A 19,998-nucleotide genomic window follows, 5' to 3' on the forward strand; every position below is an offset into this window, starting at 1 on the left:
GAAGGCCTAGTTTCCCAGAGTGGTGGCCTGATGTGAGAAGGGAGATAAGCCTATGAGCTTCTTGAGACCTCTAACACAGTGGTAGGCTGGTTTTCCTATGCAGGAGGGGAAGAGGAGAAATGAAGGGGAACAGCTCAGACATGGAATTTAATCTTGAGTCATAAGCCATATTAAATCTGGAGATTAGACAAGATACTTGAAGCCAGACTCAGTCCTAGGGCCTGGTTTGGGGCGGGGGGTGGGGCAGGGTGCGTTTTGGACATTAGGAAAGGTTCAGGAGCCTAGTATGAGGGCTTGGTGGCTTCTCACATCTCCCTCTCTTTGCTCTCAAACTCCCCTCTGCTCTCAGCCATCAGGACCACTGAGTCCCTGTCCCTGCCTGCCTTCCTGCTCTGCTCCCAGCACCCACATCTGTGGGCCGGTTACCTCCTGGCTTTGTCTCCAGCACTCTCCCACTGACCTGTTTGCTCCTCTCCTAGAGAGAGCACTGTTACTTCTCTCCTGTACCACTGCAACACTTCCTCAATAGGCCTCCCTGATTTCAACTTCGTTTCCCCCCAAGGCCTTCTGCTCCCAGATACTAACCTGATCTTTCTAAAGCAGTTATCAGATTACATCTCTCCCTAGTTCAGAGAGCTGCTCAAGACCCCCATGATGTTCAGAAGACTGAGCTTTGCAAATTGAGGCTCAAGGCATACATGGTCTCACTGTCCTTCTGATTCCATTTCCACCCAGGCCTATCCTGTGACTACCAACCTCATTCCTTCCTTAACCTAAATCCTTCAGGCCACCTGCTTTAGGAAACTTCACCCACCCATCTTGGGTCAATTTCTTTTCCCCACGCCCAACTCTCTGGCAGTCAGACACCTACTACTACACACATACACTTATGCATACTGTATGCTAAAGACTCAGATATGACTGCAGAGAAACACAAACTTGGGTGGAGGTGTGTCCCAACCTGCTGTTCAAGCCTACTGACCCTTTCTGTCCCAGCCCTCAGGGCAGAGTCCAACAAAGAAATAGCACCAACCAGGTGCATACACAGATATATATATATATACACTGCCAGCCTGCCAGCTGCCCACCTGCTCCAGCTGGAGGTTGAGGGGGTGGTGGAGAGGAAAGAGGAGACTGACAAACAGTAATTAGACTCCTCCCAGATGCCAGTGTCTGTTTCCAAGTCCCCAGAGACTTCCAAGGACTTTCCAGAACTTCTCAGGGTTCTCACCTCCCCCCACCCCCCAAAGACATCATGAATGCCAGATGCAGATCAAAAGTTTGATCCCAGATGTCAATATACAGCTCCCAACAATATCCTCCCCCACCCCCAGTGAGGTTCAATCTTGGGGCCTTATTCTCTGAGCTCCTTCCCCTAACTCTCAAAATTGGTTAGTTCCAGCTGGTCTAGAACAGCCTCTTACTCCCTTCCTCTCATCCTACACGATTTAGCCTTCAAAATTCCCCCACCCCACTATGGACTCCCTTCCTGTAGGCATAGGTTAGAAAAGTCCTGGAAAGTGTAGGTAGTAGCCTTTAGCTGATGCCCTTAAGTTAGTGTTAGTCACTCAGTCATGTCTGACTCTGTAATCCCATGGGCTGAAGCCCACCAGGCTCCTCTGTCCATGGAATTCTCCAGGCAAGAATACTGGAGTGGGTTGCCATGCCCATCTCCAGGGGATCTTTCCAACCCAGGGATCGAACCCTGGGTTCATTGCAGGCAGATTCTTTACCATCTGAGCCACCATGGACACCCTTAAGCCCTTAAGCTAAGCAAGACCCAAAGCAGGCTTTGGCGGACCAGGCTGCCAAAATTCATTCAAGATAACCAAGGTCCCTTCTGGTCACCTAGGGAGAAAGGGTCTGTATCTAATATAAGAGGGACAGCTCATCCTCAAAACATTCATATTATGCTGACCCATCTACTGACCCCTGGAGGCATGGAGAGGCCACCAAGGTGTCCACAAAAGCCTTTTCAAACACTTAGGTTTTAAGAATCTTTACTTGCTACAGTTCTCAGGTTCTTTGGTGAAGGACAGAAACCCACAGGCCCTGTGCTGGTCTCCTTAATGCCACCATGGCATCCAACCCTAACAATAATGCTGAACAGGGGGCACAGCAGCAGTGCCACTTTACAGATGAGGAAATAGTGGCCCAAAGAGAAAAAGGAGCTTGTTTGAAGTCACTCAGGTAGCAAGCTTTCTTGATTCTTCCAAAATCCCAGTTTAACCCCCACAGGGTAAGTTTTAGTAATGGGAGATAATGATTGGCTATCTGAATGCAGTAGAGGAAAGGAGTTTTGTGGCCAAAGGGGTGGGACAGGCTTCCATTGGGTGGATGTGGGCAGGGTGAGGCCTGTCCTCCCAAGGGCTGGTGCTGCTGCTGGCTCCAGAAAGGCTTCTTGGGGTTGGGAAGTGGCAATTTTAACGGCATCTGGTACAGGGACTGTGGTTCCGGTGTTAACGGTGGCCCTGGAGACCCCTGTAATCTGCCGCCTCCGCCATCTGGCCAACCACAGGCTAAGGCTGGTAGGTGGGGGCTTGCCCTAGCCAAGCCTCTCCCCACTTGATGGTCAACCTCAGTCTTGGCTTCCAGCCTCTAGCTGGTTCTAACCGGGAGGGTCAGGCCCAACACAACTGAGGGGAGGCCATTCCACGTTGAGTTGCTTGTCCAACACAATTCCCAGGGGTAGGGTGGGGGTGGAAATGTCAAAGGCAACTCGATCCGGGCCCCTCTTCCCGTCCTGCGCAGCGAAGGGATCCGGGGATATCGAGTGACTGAGCCTACAGCCTGGAATACCCTACACCCCCTGCCAATGCTGCAGCTATAATGTCCGAAGGGACAGACTGAGGTCAAGGGGCCGGTCGCCAGCTTGTGACCGCGGCCCAAAAAGGAGTTCAGGTGTCCAGGTTCACCCCACCTACTCGTCTGTAGGAGAGAAAGTGCAGGAAATACTTTCCCCCAGCACCCTCCACCCAAGGTTTTCCCGCGGGGCTCACTCACGGCAGTGACCCCAGAAGTGGGGGTGAAGGGAAGCTACCGCAGATCCCCTCCAAGCTCGCAGAAGTTGAGCTGCTACGGTGCGACCCCGGGCGCTGCCTCGCTGGGGACTGCCGTGGCCGTCCTCAGGCCCCGCCCCCTGGCTGCTCGGCCACGCCCCGGTCATTCGGACTCGCCTAGTCTTGAAGTCCAGCTCCGCAGCTGGCGTCGGACCATCCTCCCACATTGTCACGCGGACTAGAGGCCACGCCTCTTAGACCCTACCTTCCCCCACCTCTGCTCTTTGCCCAGCTCGGGGCAGCTCAGGCCAGCCGCCTGCCTGGTGCTCCCCGGCTCACCCTCCGCTTCACCGCCCCCCCTCAGTCCCCGCCCCACTCGCCTGCAGGCCCGCCCCTGGTGGACTGTTGCTCACCCACACGCGGGCGGGGCTCTGCCCCAGGCCTGCTGGGAAGTGTAGTTCTGGAGGAAAGTGCAGCTGCCGAACGTTATGGCACCCCACTCCAGTACTCTCGCCTGGAAAATCCCATGGATGGAGGAGCCTGGTGGGCTGCCGTCTATGGGGTCGCACAGAGTCGGACACGACTGAAGCGACTTAGCAGAAACAGCTGCAGCAGCAAGGCTAAATTTGGGATGTGTATGAGAAGGCGCGAGCCTCAGGGTAATGGGGCAGAGCTGGCTCTCAGGATTCCTTTTCCTCCAGGTTTGGGCAGGTTGAGGCCGTCTTGGTATAACGCTCTCATCAGCTCTTTTCCCATGTGTAAAAAGGGAAGGGGAATTCTGGGAAGATCCCAGCGGTTCAATGCAGGTTGGATCCAATCAAGGACCCCACGGAGTGTAGCTTTGTTCCATCATCCGGGAGGCCCGATCTGTCAGTTCCCACCGGATCAGACCAGCAGTGTCTGAGGTTAGGGACTGGGAAGACCAGATTCTGCTCGGTATTTTGCAAAGTCTTCCCCCACCCACTTCCCTTGGTGACAGCCCTTATAAGTGCCTGTGCTGTGAGGAGGTGGGTGTGCCCCAGCATACACCTGCACCCAGGAGGAATGGGGTGAAAAAATACCAAAGACCCTAGAGACTCCAGAACACCCCAAACCTTGCTTCTTGAGGGACAGAGAAACAGGGCTTTGTTGTGTGACTTGAAATGAAAGACTTTTTGGTCATGAAATCTTCCAAAATTGTTCTGGAACCCACCCCTTGGACTTGGGTCGGGGAGGGCAGTAAGGGATTCTGTATAGACTTTAGGGTGGCTGTGACAGAGACTCTGGGGACAGAGATCAAAAGATTGGGTAAGGGGCATGGCTTTGACTGCAGGATGGAGGATTCTGGTCCACTGAGATATGGGGGTGATGGGACATCTAGGTTGGAGGATATTGGGGAAATGTCAGTTGTGCCCTCCTGGGATGGGAGGTGAATGGGACCTCCTGAGTGGCTAGGTGGGCCCGTTGGTTTGGGCTCTGGAATGGAAAGGAGGAGGACATGCCCCTCATAGAGCTACTGTTATGTGTCAGGGGGGCACTCAGTGCCACCCATGGGAAATACTGAGATGATGGGGTGGGTAGGGCTCAGTGCAGGATGACTTTGAGAAACTGCATCTCCGCTGACGAGGCGTGGCAGAGGCCTGAGTGACTGACTCCTCATGCCAGCCCTGCTGGGTGAGGACACTGCAGGCAGCCTTTAGGGTGAAGAATTAATTTATTGTTCAGCCCCCTTGGCCCAGCCAACCCTGGGCTTCTAACAGCAGTGGTAGTCAGGATAGGTCTCGGACACAAACTCAGGGTGGACAACATAGTTGTTTCTCTGCAAGCCACCAGTCTTCTTGAAGTGACTTGTGTCCCACCTGTGGGGAGAGATGGGTCAGCCCTTTTGGACCCTCATACATCTGACTCCAATTCTCAATGACCTCAGGTACTACTGTTAAATTTTTGATTCCCAATACCCACTCCCTAACATTGATTTCCTACCCTTTAATTCAAAAGCATCAATTGATGCTTTTGAACTGTGGTGTTGGAGAAGACTCTTGAGAGTCCCTTGACTGCAAGGAGATCAAACCAGTCAATCCTAAAGGAAATCAGTTCTGAAAATTCACTGGAAGGACTGATGCTGAAGCTGAAACCCTAATACTTTGGCCACCTGATGGGAAGAACTGACTCATTGGAAAAGACCCTGAGGCCGGGCGAGATTGAAAGCAGGAGAAGGGGATGACAGAGGATAAGGTGGTTGGCTGGCATCACCAGATTGATGGACATGAGTTTTGAGCAAACTCTGGGAGTTGGTGATGGACAGGGAAGCCTGGCATGCAGCAGTCCATGGTGTCGCAGAGTCGGACACAACTGAGCGACTGAACTGAACCCTTTAAGTCAAGCCCTGAACCTAACACCCTGATCTCTTGACTCTAAGCCCCACTGAAGCCCCACTGCCAACCTGTAACTCTTCAATGCCAATCTCCATGCCCTCTCCTGGGGCTCTCATTTAGTTGCCAATTTGACTTCCCCATGGCACTAGCGCCCCCTTGTGTCATCTTCCCGTCGGTGCATTACAGCGAACAGTTCTCACCCCAGCTAGTTCCTGGGTACCCCGCCACTCAAGGTTACAGCTTCTTTTGTGGGTGCGATTTTGCATGTGTGTGCGCCAGACTTACCTAAGGTTCGGACAGGGGTAGTACGACGGCTGGGGAGTTATAACAGTACATTGCATTCCGGGTCGGTGCTCGCAGGGAGACACACTCCTGAAGGAAGAAACGGTGGGCAGGAAGGAGTTGGGCCTTTTGATTTCTCTCCACACCCCAGCCCAGACCAAGACCCTGAGCAGCGTGTCTTGGTCTGTTCAGGTATCTGTCCTACGGCTCGGAGATCCTCCCCTCCAGCCTCCTGACCCTTCAAGATCTCCTCGAAGTATTGCCTCCGGGAAGACACCTGAAAGTCCCTCTCCTCACAAGGCCTGGTTTCTGCTGCCCAGGCTGGCCACGGAGAACGCTGTACTCTGGGGAGGGTTGGGGGTCCAGTCATTGAGGATCCTGGATCCTTGCTTATCGACGAGGCGATTTTCTGAGGTTTAAGCACTTTCTCCCTTCTCCATACCCTTGTGAGTGATAAGACCCAGTTTCGCTCAATACATCAGGCTCTCTCAGCCTGGGGAGGGACGGGGTGTCCCCACAGGGTTAGGGACAATGTTCAGGACCCCCTCCCCCTTTCGCAGTTCTCTAGGCAGACGCAGATGTTGGAGTTCTCGCAGGCTCAGCCCGCCTTGTCTAACGCCAGGTGCAGGGAGATAGATGGCAATCTGAGCTTCTGCTGAGCGCCCAAGCCTCAGTTTCCTCCACAATAACACGCGAGGCTGTCTATCTCCAGAGGTGGTACGGGGCTCCGAGGAGGCCAGGACCTTTCTGTTACCCACGCGGTCACCATTTCCTTGCCCTCTCAGAACCCAACGATAACCCTGCCGATGTACCAACCACGAGGCCCAGGAATAGGGGACACTATTCTTAGGACACATGGCGCTCCGCAAGCTAGAACCTGCGTCTCCAGGGCCTGGTGGCCAGGTTGGGGGCAGGGCCGGCGAGCGAGGGAACGGGATGAAATTGGTGCGCGGGATTTGTTCCTCCAAGAAGCTCTCCAGCGGAGCCTCCAGAAGACAAACAAGAGCCAGGTGGACCTTGAGCCTAGCTGGTTCAGGTCTCTAGCCTCAGCAGTCTGCTCAGGCCATGAGGCCCGAGGAAGGGACAGGGAGGCGCCCAGTAAGGGGACCGCGCGGGCTGCAGGCGGAGTGGGGTCTGGCACAGAGGCCGGGCAGAGCTAGAAGTGGCGCGGGATGCCAAGCCGGCAGGGGAGGCGGGGCGGGGTAGGGCTGGGCTCTGGGGGCGGGGCTTGTTTGGGGGCGGGGCCCGGCGACAGCGCCGCCCTGCGAACCTTACAGTAGGCAGCTCTGTGCACAAAGGCCGCAGGCGGCGTTCCGTGCAGGGTGGCCCGGAGACGGAGTAGTCCATCCCACGCAGACAATAGTGGCGGCCCGAGCAAGCGCTCTCATATCCCTGAAAGGGCAGGCGGCCCGGCAGCGGGTCCACACACCCGCAGCGGGGCGTGATCTGCGGCAGCGGCTGGTTTCGTGACAGCGAGTTCAGCATGTTCACCACTACCTCGCGCTCTGAGCCCGCGAGCCCCGAGCCCAGAAGACCAAGACACAAAGTCATAGGAACGGCCAGAGAGGAGGTCAGAGACAGGAAGAGATGGAGACACAAACCGAAACAGGGTTACAACCTCTTCAAGGTCCTCAACATTTGTTCTATACCTCGAGGCTCCATCCCTCCGGCCTTCTGGTCTACCCATTTCCCACCGCTTTCCCTCCATCTGTTACCGTAGGCATTGAGTCGCTCCGGCTTAGGAGGATACACCAAGGGCATTCCTCGAACCACTGTCTCCATCCCGGCCTCCTGGAAGTGGCACAAACGCTACCTCAAGTTCTGACCCGGAAGAATTCCTCCCTTGGTGGGTTCTCCCAGAACACCCAGACTAATCCCAGGCCGCGCCTTCTACTCTTCTGCGCTCTGAGTGTTTGGGGTTGTCTCCGGGCAACGCAGTTTATTCCGCCTCCCTGGGGGTGGGCATGGGGGTGGGGGAAGTGGAGCTGTAGGTGGACCCGGTCTGGACCTGGGTCCCTGCCATCCCTGTCTCCGCGTTTGCCTTTGATTTGATCCCTCCTTATCTAGCCGACTCTGTGTCACCGTGTCTCTCTAAAAGGAGTTTTAAAATATTGCATTGTTGCTTGTCCATCAGAATCATTTAAGGATCTTGTGAAAAATTCTGATTCTTGAGAAAGTTCTAATTCAGAAGGGTTCAGTTAACCTGAGGTCAGCCATCAACCTACAGCTAAGAGCCCCTATTCTAGCCTGCAATCCTCTCATATTCCTTCTTTCTTGATGCCTGAGGTCATGTCCGGACTCTTTCCTATGTCCTTGGAAGACTGTCCTGAATCTCTCTGCTCTGCTGGATGGCCTTGTTCTGCCTCCTTTTGTCCTTGTTATCATCACAAAGGAGGGAAGAGAGGAGCAGGTAGACTCAGCTTATCACTGACTCCTTGGCCAGACCACTAGAGAGGGGCCAGGTGGCAAGCTTCAAGAAGGTAGCATGTCAAGGAGTTTGCACCAGCCCCTGTCTCCACACAGCCTAGCCAGAGATTGGGACCTTGGAGACCCAGTTCCTAGAGATTGGGACGCAAGGGCCCAGCACAGCTTCACTCCTGAGCTCCCTTGTTTCCTAGGAAATATAAACCCTAGTGTCACAAGTGGGAAAAGGCCTTGGAACCTTGGTGGGAAAGGGATGAGAAACTAATGGTGAAATGTCAGACCCTGTGATTTGGGAGGCAGATGGTGGGGGTGCCATCCCAGGCCCCAGGCATCTTTGCTGGGCACAGTAGGTACCTTAGGCAGCCGGGGAAGGTATGTGGTACATTTGTTCCAGCAGCTGTAAGGTCCCATCCTCCATGTGTTATACCGGTTACTGCACAGGTAGTTTGGGTTGCCACACAGGTAGTTTGGGTTGCCACACAGGTAGTTTGGGTTGCATTTGTCTGCTTGATCACAGGGGTGGAGATATATAAGACAGGATTACTCCTTATTTTTTTTTCTAGGATTACTCCTTATTCTATCCCAGGATCTGGGGAGCCCCTAAATGTCTCTCCTCTGATCCCTACCACAAAGCTGGACTTCCACTAATCTCCCTTAGCCCAGAAAAGCCCATCCTGGCCCCACATTTGTCTTAGATACTGAGATGCAGCCTGAATCCCACCTAAAGCAAGCTTCTGAGTGGGGTCTGTGTCCTTTGAGCTGGTTACTTTTCATCCTAGCACCACCCTCTCTGAATCAGCCAACGTGGAAACCCTGGAAATGGGCCTCCTTCCAAATCTTCCCTTCATCTTCCACATGCAGGCTCAAAGTCTGCTTATTCTGCCTCCTTAAAGTCACTTGAGTCTATTCCTTCCTCCAATCCCCCATGATCTTACTCCTGTATTTCCGCAGTGCCTAAGCCAGGAGACAATAATGTCATGGTTAATAGAATGGACTCTGCAGACAGACTCCTGTGGTTCTAATTTCACCTCTGCCAGATATTAACTGTGTGTGACCTTGATCTAGTCAGTTTCATCTTGTCTCTGTTTCCTTACTTTTGATATGGGGCTAACAATACTATCTACCCCATAGGGTTGTTGTGAGATTTAAATAAGTTATCATATGTAAAACACTGAGAACAATGCCTGGCACACAGAAGACTATCATCATCATTATTATTGTGATTATTATTGCTATTAGTCTATTGGGCTTCCTACCTCATTTTGAAATCCTACAATCGAATCTCTACATAGAAACTTTGGCACTTATCATGAATGAAAATCCCCATGTAAAAACCCTCCAAAGCTGCACCCACCCAGTCACCTAAGTCTGTCCTGTAAGTTCCTCTGTGATCCACCCCACTAACAGTGTGAAGGAACACACCTGAGAGATTAGGAAAGCAGGTCTAGGGGCCACAGAGGAAGAGCAGGTGTGTGTACATGTGGGGTAGTGTGTTGGGACTGAGGGGTCCAGGTTGGACTGTTGGACATACTGAGTTTGAAGTGTTTGGGGCCAGTTAGGTAAATCTGATCATAATCAGCTAAAGGAGAGTGGAATTCTGGTGAGAGGTCAAGGCTAGAAATAAAGACTTGGAGTTGTCAGTAATTAAAGTTGTGGGTTAAATTAAATGGTCTCAGGAAAGAAATGAGGGAAGAAGGCTCAGATCAGCACCCCGAGAAACCCTATGTTTCCAGAATGATTAGACAAGAGACCCAGGAAATTGAGGCACCAGAGAAGCTCGTGGGGTTTCACATCTTTCATAAAGTAGAGAGTTGTCAGAGTGAAATGTACAAGGTAGGTCTCATAAGGAAAAGACTGAAGAGTCCCATGGATGAGGTAACTAGAACCATACAAGACCAATTTTAATAACATTAAGTATAAGTGCAGGAGATGCAGATTCCCAATTTCAATTGAACATTAATCAATTCATTCAACAAATACTTAGGAAGCCTGATGCTATTCTGGATGGAGGGGGCCCAGTTCTAAATAAAACAAGACTTTCTTCTCTTTTGGAATGTATAGGGAGACAAATAATAAACACCTAACCAAATAAGAAAAATGATTTCTCATAAGGCATAAGGAGTGACTCTTATTTTCAAGAATTTTGGCTGTTAGGGGGAGGAGCAAGAGATAATTTTTAGGCAGAGGAAAATTAGAAAAGTCTTCCAGGTTGAGGAGAGAGAGGTGTGGTGGGGCAGGGCCACCCAGAAGATGGGAGAAGATGGCACCCAGAATACACATGATGGAATTTGTTTGGAGGAGGCTAATGCTCCCTCCCTTACTCTAGGGATAAGACCAAGGCCTCTTCCAGTTCTGTGGCACAGACTGGGAGCTCCCGAAAGGTAGAGCCTGGATCTCCTTCTCCAGGGTCAGGGGTCAGGGTCAGGGTCAGGCCAGATGATTGGGACTCAAGTTAGAATGGGGGAGATAAGAATAGAAGGCCAGGTTGTGGATGGGGATAAGGACCAGGGTGGAGGTCAGGATTCAAGTTGGGTTCAGGTGTAGGGTCTTTGTTGGGGTCACTGAATGGGTGAGCAGTAAGGCCCTACCTTTCTCTGGACAGAGCCAGTATTTCTCAGGGAAGTAGGGGTGGCTTGGTATGGAACCCTTGCAGCTGTAGTCCTGCACAGCACACTTGAGCATCTTCTGCAGGGTGTCAGGATCCACATGGCGCTGTGCAGTCTGTGTCAGGCCCTGGGCAAGGGGAGAGGGGAAGAGATGGCTAGGTGCATGGAGACCCCAGCCTTGGTATCCTGCTGGACCTAGATTTAGCTCTTGAGGTCAGCCCAGGTGGGTGTTCCACCCCTCCCTCTATGCTGGAGGGATATCCAAGCCAGCTTTGCTTGAGTCACCCTTTCTTCCATCTAAGGACTCGGAACCTGATGTTTGCCCTCAGTCAGAATGACTTCCTGATGTTCTCATTCCTGTCCTTTCCCTGACTAGGACTTCTAAGGGCAGAGATAGGTGTCTTGTCTTCTTTCTTCCAGACTGTGTGCTGCCTGGGCTCAGGGTCTGGGTCTCCCCCGACAGATCAGTAGACCTGTGGTGGAACCTGGAGCCTCAGGACAGGCTGGCTGCCCTGGGAGCTGGCTGCCTTAGGCAGATGTTTAGGACAGGGAGGACTCTCGAAGAATCTGGCACCCTAAAGGAGATGAAGAATGGGGCCAGAGGGGCACCTACTTTAAAAATCGAATTCTCTGACTCCAGCCTGAGCTGAATTCTGCTGTGGCTCTCATCTTGACACCAGTATTACACTTGACCCTGACATTCACGTTGTGCTATTTTTCTTCCTAGCCTGGCTTTTCCCCTGATCTTGGTTCAGACTCTAGGTCCCTCTGCTTCTTGGGGTTCACCTCATCTTATCCTATCACCCCAAATTCCAGATCAAGGTCTCCCTTTGGAGGCTCCCTTCTCCTCAGCTAAATGTAGATTGCCAGGTTAGTTGTGGGCCCATGTCTCTGTAGGCATCCAGGATGAAAGGCAGCTGGGTTACAGAGGTGGGCCACCCAGCAAAGTCAAATACCAGAAAGGACTTCCTCGTCATGGGGGGCAGCAAGGTGCTGGGCTGGTGACGTTGCTACCACACTTCCCTCATGTGATCTAAAAAGCAGAGGCTTCTCTTGGCCAGGGGTGAGACCTTGCTGCTCCTAAAGCTCCTGCTGCTGCTGCTGCTGCTAAGTCGCTTCAGCCCTGTCTGACTCTGTGCGACCCCATAGACGGCAGCCCACCAGGCTCTGCCATCCCTGGGATTCTCCAGGCAAGAACGCTGGAGTGGGTTTCTGTTTCCTTCTCCAATGCGTGAAAGTGAAAAGTGAAAGTGAAGTCACTCAATTATGTCCGACTCTTCGAGACCCCATGGACTGTAGCCTACCAGGCTCCTCCGTCCATGGGATTTTCCAGGCAAGAGTACTGGAGTGGGTTGCCATTGCCTTCTCCCCTAGGGAGAGAAGGCAGGGGCTCCTAGGCCCCTGAAAATCCCTTAGCTGAGGGGCTTCTTGGGTCCTGCATGCCAGCTGAGGTTTTGTTCTGTGGGCAGATCCTGCACAGTCATACTCCATATGGGTGAAGGGACCCCAAGACTTAGTACTTTCCTAAGTTTTACACACACAAACACATGCAAGTCCAGACACATAGATCTGTGCACCCAGATACACTCATAGCACACGTACAGATGTACATCTATGCAAACACAGTCAGACATGTTCACAAACCCACAGACGTGTGCGCTCGTGTGTACGTGTGCGCTCGTGCGTGCGCGCGCGCATACACACGTAGTCATTTAAAAGAACCCACAGATATCTTCAGTGTTTCCCTTTAGGGCTTTCCTCAGATATTTATTATCTTTGTTTGTCTATTCATGAATAGGAGACTATAAAGACTAACTGAAGGCTTCGAGCTGTGGGTGGGCATCATTGTAGGCTGATCTGGCTAGACTATTTGTTGCAAACTCTGTTAGTATTTGTCTTTTCTCTTGGGTTGATCAGATCTCTCCGAAGAGACTCTTTCAATCTTTGGCTTGAGAGTTGTACCTGGCTGCCAGTGTTTTGAGAACCTAGTGGAGAATAGGGCTGGTGGGGGGTTTTAGCATTCAGCATATGGAGGTTCACCTGTTTTCAATATGGTACCCTGACCTTAGCTGGGCCTGGAATTCCCAGTCCTGAGATCCTTGCCAGAAAATAAGCCTTCTGACTTTTGTAGAGATGAGCAAGTAGTGACCCTATGGCATGGAGTAGAGGAGGGAGTTAGTGGTTTTAATTGTTTCTTTTTATTTTGTTAAAGCCAAGCATTATGCAGGATCCTAGTTCCCAAATTCCACCAGCCAGGGATCAAACCTGTACACTCTGCATTGGCAGCATGGAGTCTTAACCACTGGACCACCAGAGGAGTCCCTTTAATTGCTTTTTAACAGCGTTCAAATCGTTGTTTCAGCCTTGGTCCTGTCCCATCTTAGTTTCAAAGAAGCCTAATATTACTAAATTCTGAACCTTTTGAAAATTCTGTAGTTTTAAACTGAATTATGCCTTGTGTTTCCCACTATTCACTTTGGATTCAGCTTTCTCAGAACTGTGGACAGTTACTTAACTATCACACTTTCCAGCTTCTGAAATTTTGTTGTCATTGTCCCACTTTTCACTATTTTTGTGAACTGATGTCTTAAATGTCCACTTATTGTAGTTTTAGAGGAGTTTTAGGAAGGGGTCAAAACATGTGCTCAATCTTAACCCAGAGAATCCTTTATACATTCTACATATTCTTTTGTCAGTTACATGTTGCAAATATCATCTCTCAGTTTATGGCTTATATCTTCATTTTTTTTTGGTGACTTTTGATGAACATAAGTACTTAATTTTAATATAACTGAATTTATTAATCTCTTAGGTAGTGCTTTTGTGACTTAGGAAATCTACCCATAATCTAAAATAATGGAGATAATATATAATTTCTTCTAAAAGCGATACAGTTTTACTTGCTATATTTAAGTCTTAATTTGTCAGGAACTGGATCTTGTGCTTGGGGTGAATTAGGGATCAATTTTATTTTTAATCTACATGGGTAATCAGTTGTCTCATTGAGTAATCTACCTTCTCCCACAAATTTTTAAAAGTATTTATTTACTTGGCTGTGTTGCGTTTTAGTTGCGGCACACGGGATCTTTTGTTGTGGGGTGGGGGCTTCTCTAGTTGCAGCACGTAGGCGCCAATGAGGGCACCAGCTGGGTAGTTGCAATGTGCAGGCTTATTTGCCCTGCAGCACGCGGGATCTTAGTTCCTCAACCAGGGATCAAACCTGCATTCCCTGCATTGGAAGGTAGATTCTTAACCACTGGACCAGCAGGGAAGTCCCTCCCACATATTTGCAAAGCTACCTCATCCTGATACATCTTTTCCCATAGCTTTACTTTCTTAAAAGAAAATTTTTTTTTAATGTATGTACAATTTTTAATATTTATATTTATTTATTTATTTGGCTGTGCTGGTCTTAGTTGTGACATGTGGGATCTTTAGTTGCAGCATGTGGGATCTAGTTTCCTGACCAGGGATCAAACCCAGACCTCCTGTATTGGGAGCACAGAGTCTTAGCCACTGGACCACCAGGTAAGTCCCTCCACAGCTTTACTTTCAATCATCTCTGTTGCATATTGTTTCTATTTATGTGTGGCTCCATTTCTGGTCTATTTTATTCCATTAATCAGTTTGTATATCCCTTCAGTAATACTATGCTTTATCAATTTCTGTAGATTGGTAATAAATATTATTATCTGATAGAGCAAGTCCTCATTTTCTTCAGGTGTGTTTTAGCTAGTCTTGGGCCTTGGCTCTTCTCTATAAATTTCAGAAACAGATTGATAAATTCTTCGAAGAATCTTATTCAGATTTTAATCAGAATTGTATTGAATCTCTATGTTAGTGACTTTTCCTCTCCAAGAGCATGCTATGCCTCTTCATTTAAGTATTTTCTTAAAGTATTCAAAGTTTTATAATATTACCCATACAGTTTTGCATAGACTGTTATTTATTTCTACTAAGTTTTACTCTTTGATGCTCAATTGATATATACTTAAGATTATGCTTCCTAAACACTTGTTTTTGATGTAAAGAAATGTGGTTGACTTATTTTATATTCATCTGACTTTCTAAATTCTCTTATTTGAATAATTTTCAGATTCTATATGTACAACTATCATCTGTGAATAATTGAATAATGACAGTTTTTATAAAAATTCCTTTCCTATCCTTGTATCTTACATGATATTTTTTTCCAATATACAATTTACACGGTATTGTTTTCCAATATTTTGGTTCTTTCTTTAAATTTTACAAGCTAAAATCATTATAATGATTTTCTGTAGACAATTTTGCTTAAATTTATCTTATTTACCAATTTCTTAGCTCATCCTTCCTTCTTGTATCTCAAATTTTCCTTTTGTGATTAGTTCCCTTTCCTCAAAGTATATCCTTTAGAAATTCTTTTATAGTAGGTCTTATGGTAGTAAATGTTTTAATTTTTATTTGCCTGTAAGTGTCATCTTATTTATTTATTGGTGTTGAAAGGAAGATGCATTGAAAATAATTTCTCTCTGCATGTCTTTAAGGTCATCTCTTATGCTGGTGTTGTGCAGCTTTGAATGAGTTACTTAAGAATCCGTGGATTCATTTCTCGTTAGTTGTGGAAAATTCAGAGCCTTTTCCTCTTCGGATAATTCTCCTTTCTGCTCTTTCATCCTAGGACTCTGAGTAGTTGTGTGAGATCTTCCCCTTCTTTCATGTTGCTTAATGTTTCTTCCATATTTTCTGTCTGTCTCTCTGTGCTGCATTCTGGAAAATTTATTTCATTCTTTCACTTTGCTGACACTCAATTTTTTCTTTTTTTAAATTTTGGCTGTGCCTGGTCTTTGTTGTGGCATGTGGACTCATCATTGTGGCACATGGGCTCCTCTCTAGCTGCTGTGTGCAGACTTAGCTGCTCCACTGGCATGTGAGATCTTAGTTCCCTGACCAGGGATTGAACCTGAGTCCCCTGCATTGGAAGGCAGATTCTTAACCACTGGACCACCAGGGAAGACCCTCACTGACACTCTTAAGCTGTGTCTAATTAGCTCTTTAACTCACCCATTGAGTTTTTGGTTTTAACATATATATCTTTTATTTCTAAAATTTCTATTCATTTAAAAATTTGTCTGTCCTTTTAAGAACATAACCTCTTATTTCTTGCTCTTTTTGATGATTTCACACTTCATTTTTAAAGACTCGTAATTATTTTGTATTCTTTGTTAATTCCAATATCTTATGTCCTTGGAGGTTTAAGGCTGTTGCTTATTGTTTTTACTGCCTCTGTCGTATGGTGGTTTGTTTCCTTTTATCTCTTATTATGAGCTCAGATTTGAATGACTGTACTTTGAAGGGTACCTAGAGACCTACATTGAAGATATTTTCCAACACAGAATATATATACATGTGTGTGGGGGTGGGGTGGGGGCAGGGAGCCAGGGATCATTGGATTTTCTGGTTCAGTTTGAGAATTACAGGTTTAGGTTGCTCCATCTTGCAGCTAGCTTAAGGCTTAAACTCCTGCTTGTAGTACTGATAGTGGCATTTGTTCTCAGGGCAATCCTGTCATCTAAGTATACTTACCACTCATCTCCACTGACAGTCCAAAACAAAATAAAAATTAATTTTTATGCAAGACCTAGTTGTTTGGAACCAGGAGTGTCCTTCAGTTTTAGACCACCATACTGTCAGAAGCAGAAGCCTTTTCTTTCATTATTAATCCTACTGCTATCTAACTTTCATTCCTTTCCACTCAACGAAGCTGTATAGTCAGGTGGCTAAGGGTTACTACAGCCAAGAGATCCCTTTCTGTGCTGACATTTGATACTGAGCTTTGTCTAATAATACTGTCTTTGTTGGTTTCTCTTGGATTTTTCCTCCTATCACTCTGTCTCCTTTCATGGCTCTTCTTCCTTTACCTACCCCCTGAATATTGATGTTCTCCACAGTTCTGTCCATTTTCTTACTCTTTTTCGGCAATCTGAATTACTCCTATGATTTTAGCTACCACCTATGTGTTGATTTCAAAATCTGTCTGTAGCCCAGACCTCTTTTCTTTGCTTCGGATAAGTATATCCAGCTACCTATCAGACATCTTTACCTGGAAGTCCTTGAATATTTTTGCCCCCAGAAGAACCCCAAACCTCTCTCTAATGTGCATTCCAAATCTCAGTTGGTAGCACTGCCATTCTTCTAGTTTTCCAGAGCCCTAAACCCAGGAGTCATCCTAATCTCTCTCATCTTCATATCCAGATGGTGACCAAGATGTGTTGACCTACTTCCTAAAAATTCTCTCCTAATGAGTTTGGAAAAGCAGGCAGGCATTTTCATATCTTGCTGGTGGGCATGTTGATTATTATGACCTCATCACAGCAATCTGAAGAATATATCCAAAGTTTCTTAGATGTGGCCTTTCTCCCAACAGTTTCATATCTATGAATTTATCCTAAGAGAACAGTTGATGTACACAAAGAATGTACAAGAATGACTATACTAGCAAACTTTTATAAGCAATCTAAGTTTCCAATAGTATAAAATTCCTGAACTATATTTTGGTACATTCATAAAGTAACACACCATACAGTTATTAAAATTACATTATTGAATATTTTTGACACAGGAAAATGTACTTGATAGATGGTTTTGCAGAAAAAGCAAGATTCAAAACATGGTATACAACATGACACCAACTTCATAAAATTTTTTTGCTTCCTGAAAGGGCACAGGGTAATAAATTACCAGTGGCTATTCTAGGTAGTGAGAATTATAGGACTTTTTCTTTGTGCTTCTCTTAGTTGTCCCCATTTTCTGCATTGAGCATTTATTTATTTTGTAATTACAAAAATAATTTTTAAAATGTCCTCCTATTCAACAAATTCCCCTTTTTCACTGCTACAGACTCTCCTTATCTCCCACCTACATCCTCTCCCCTTATCCTTCACCATCTAATGGGGCTTCCTGCCCTCAGTCCCAGTCCCTTCAATCTCCTGCCTCTGTGGCCAGAGTTGCTTACAATCCAAGCATGACACTCCCAGGATCAAAAACCTGGAGCATTATGACCACATTTCGCAACACAACCTGTGGCTCTTCATGGTTTGCAGGCTCCTCTCTTACCATAGGGCTGGTTTCTCTCTCTGCTCTAGTCCTTAGTACCTGGTGGGTCCCCGCCCCGGTGTTACCCTTTTTTATATCTCTTCTGCTCGAAGCGTCCTCCTCCTGGCTCTCTTTATTAAAATCAATTAATTTATTTTTTTGACTGTGCTGTGTCTTTGTTGCTATGCACAAGCTTTCTCTCGTTGCAGGCTTAGTAGTTGTGGAGCATGAGCTTAATTTCTCTGTAGCATGTGGAATCTTCCTGGACCAGGGATTTAAACTGTGTCTCCTGCACTGGCAGGTTCGTTTTTAATGACTAGCCCACCAGGGAAGTCCCTCCTGGATCTCTTAGTAGACCTGCCCTTCAGGTCCCTGGAGTAAGCTCTTCTTTCTGATTCTGCTACCAGCACAAGCCTCTGCTGTTGCATGTTTCACATTGGGCACTTTGTTCCTTTCTTGCTGAGAGCTCCTCAGAGGCAGGGCCTGGCCCTTCGTGGTTGTAACTATACCATACCTGGCACACGTAAGTACTCAGCAAAGTTGTGTTGGATTGGGTACACACAGATTATCTTCCGTGGGCAGAGTCACAATTAGACTCACACATCTCCTCTCCATTTTGTGAAGCTGCACACCTCCACTTGGCCGCCTGTCTTCCACCACAGGAGACTGTGACATGCATGCATAAAAACATGCCTGTAGGCACAGCCCACAGGCAGCCTCAGGGCCTTTGCACTTTCTGATCACTCTGCCTGGAATCCTGTTCTTTCAGTTCCTCACATAGCTCAAAGGTGAGCTAGTTGTTGCTCACTTTTCCAGTCTCAACTTAATATCACCTTGAAAGAGAGAGAGACCTCTTCCATCACTCTCAAAATAAGTAGCTCTCTCTTACTTTTCATTTCCAGTACCATGTTTATTTCCTTTACAGAATTTTGGACAATCTTGTTTATTTCTTATCATCTGTCTCTCTCCATTCCCTATCCTGGTGGAGTAGCAAGGTACCATGAGGGCAGGATCTTGTACTACTTTATATATATTAGAAGTTCTATGCCTAAGCAAATGAATCATATACACACAAAACTACAAATAATTACAAACACACAATGACAGCCACACCATCAGTCATCCAGACACCCACAGCCATACATTCTGGACTGCACTCCCCCAAACCTCCCACACCAGCTTCCCACTTACCCGGGTCACAAACTTGTTGGCTTCCCAGGCCCACAGAGGTGGGTCCTTGTAGACCTCCTTGATGGAGGTAGGGGCCCTGTAGGAGTCACTGTAGGTGCTGATGGGGGTCTTGGTCTTTTGGGAAAAGAGGAACATAGTGGGGTCTGGGGGACGCCGTTGTGGGCTTTACCTACCAAGGGCTCCTGCAAGACATCAGTGACCACCCCTTCTTTCCCAGACAGCCCGGCAGGTACCCCTAGCTGCTGTGACCCCCTCCTGTGGAGGGTCTCTCAGCTTCCCTCCCTCACAGCCTTCTTGCTCCTACCCCACCCTGATTCCCTCTCTACGATGGGCACTGCCCATTATGATATCATCTGGCTCAGCCCCATCTCCGGGGAGGTGAAGATTGACTCCCCACCCCAGTCTCTTCCTGCCTTCAGCCTCTCAAAAGGGCCAAATTTCCAAGAGTTCACAAGGTCCCCGGAGACCTTCTAGGCCAAGCTTCTCACTGTGGTGAAAAGGAATGGAGATTCCGAGGGGTCAAGTTCAGAGGGTCAGTTCTCTGCCCTCCCCGGCCCATCTGCCCCTGGCCCCGACCCCAGGTAGGGAGCTGAGGCTAGCTTGTTTGATGCTTTTAATATCATTATTTGTGTTACACGATACACAACCAAGGATGATGGTCAATACTGCGATGGAAATGTTAAAAAAAATATTATACACGGCTCATGTCTTCCACACACCTTCCTGGAAATAAATTAGTGAGCACGGAGAAACCTGGCTGGGTGGCAGCCAGTGCTGAGGGCAGGGAGTGTTAAGGCAGTATCTACAAGGGGGAGGGCGGCAGGGGCAAGCCAAGGCCTCCGTTCTCCCCTCCAACCTCCTGGGTAGGAAGGTGGGAACTGCGCACTCTCCCTACACCCAGAGGGTGCTAGCCACCAGCTTCCTACTTCTCTCCACCACATGGCCTCAGCGAGAAGCCCCTGTCTGCCAGAGGATTAGGTATATCTTGTGGGGAGGGAGCCTTTCCCTTGTTCCTCAGGGCCAGAGAGGTTGAGCAGTGGGCCAGATTCACACGGCATGTCAGCAGCA

The 19,998-nt window shown here is 48.2% G+C and overlaps 1 protein-coding gene across 1 annotated transcript; it reads right to left on the bottom strand.

Moving 5' to 3' along the window:
* Positions 1-5,638: 5,638 nt before the first annotated feature.
* Positions 5,639-19,065, bottom strand: SPMIP6 (sperm microtubule inner protein 6). Its single transcript, XM_068974583.1, has 6 exons — positions 18,931-19,065; positions 10,648-10,792; positions 8,414-8,565; positions 7,351-7,426; positions 6,911-7,140; positions 5,639-5,725 (listed from the first exon to the last, which is right to left on the bottom strand). The coding sequence occupies exons 1-6, from the start codon at positions 19,063-19,065 to the stop codon at positions 5,639-5,641; spliced, it is 825 nt and encodes a 274-aa protein (XP_068830684.1).
* Between the last annotated feature and the right edge of the window lie 933 nt (positions 19,066-19,998).

Source organism: Capricornis sumatraensis, chromosome 6, assembly GCF_032405125.1.
Source record: "Capricornis sumatraensis isolate serow.1 chromosome 6, serow.2, whole genome shotgun sequence".
In the NCBI taxonomy this organism is placed as follows: Eukaryota; Metazoa; Chordata; class Mammalia; order Artiodactyla; family Bovidae; genus Capricornis; species Capricornis sumatraensis.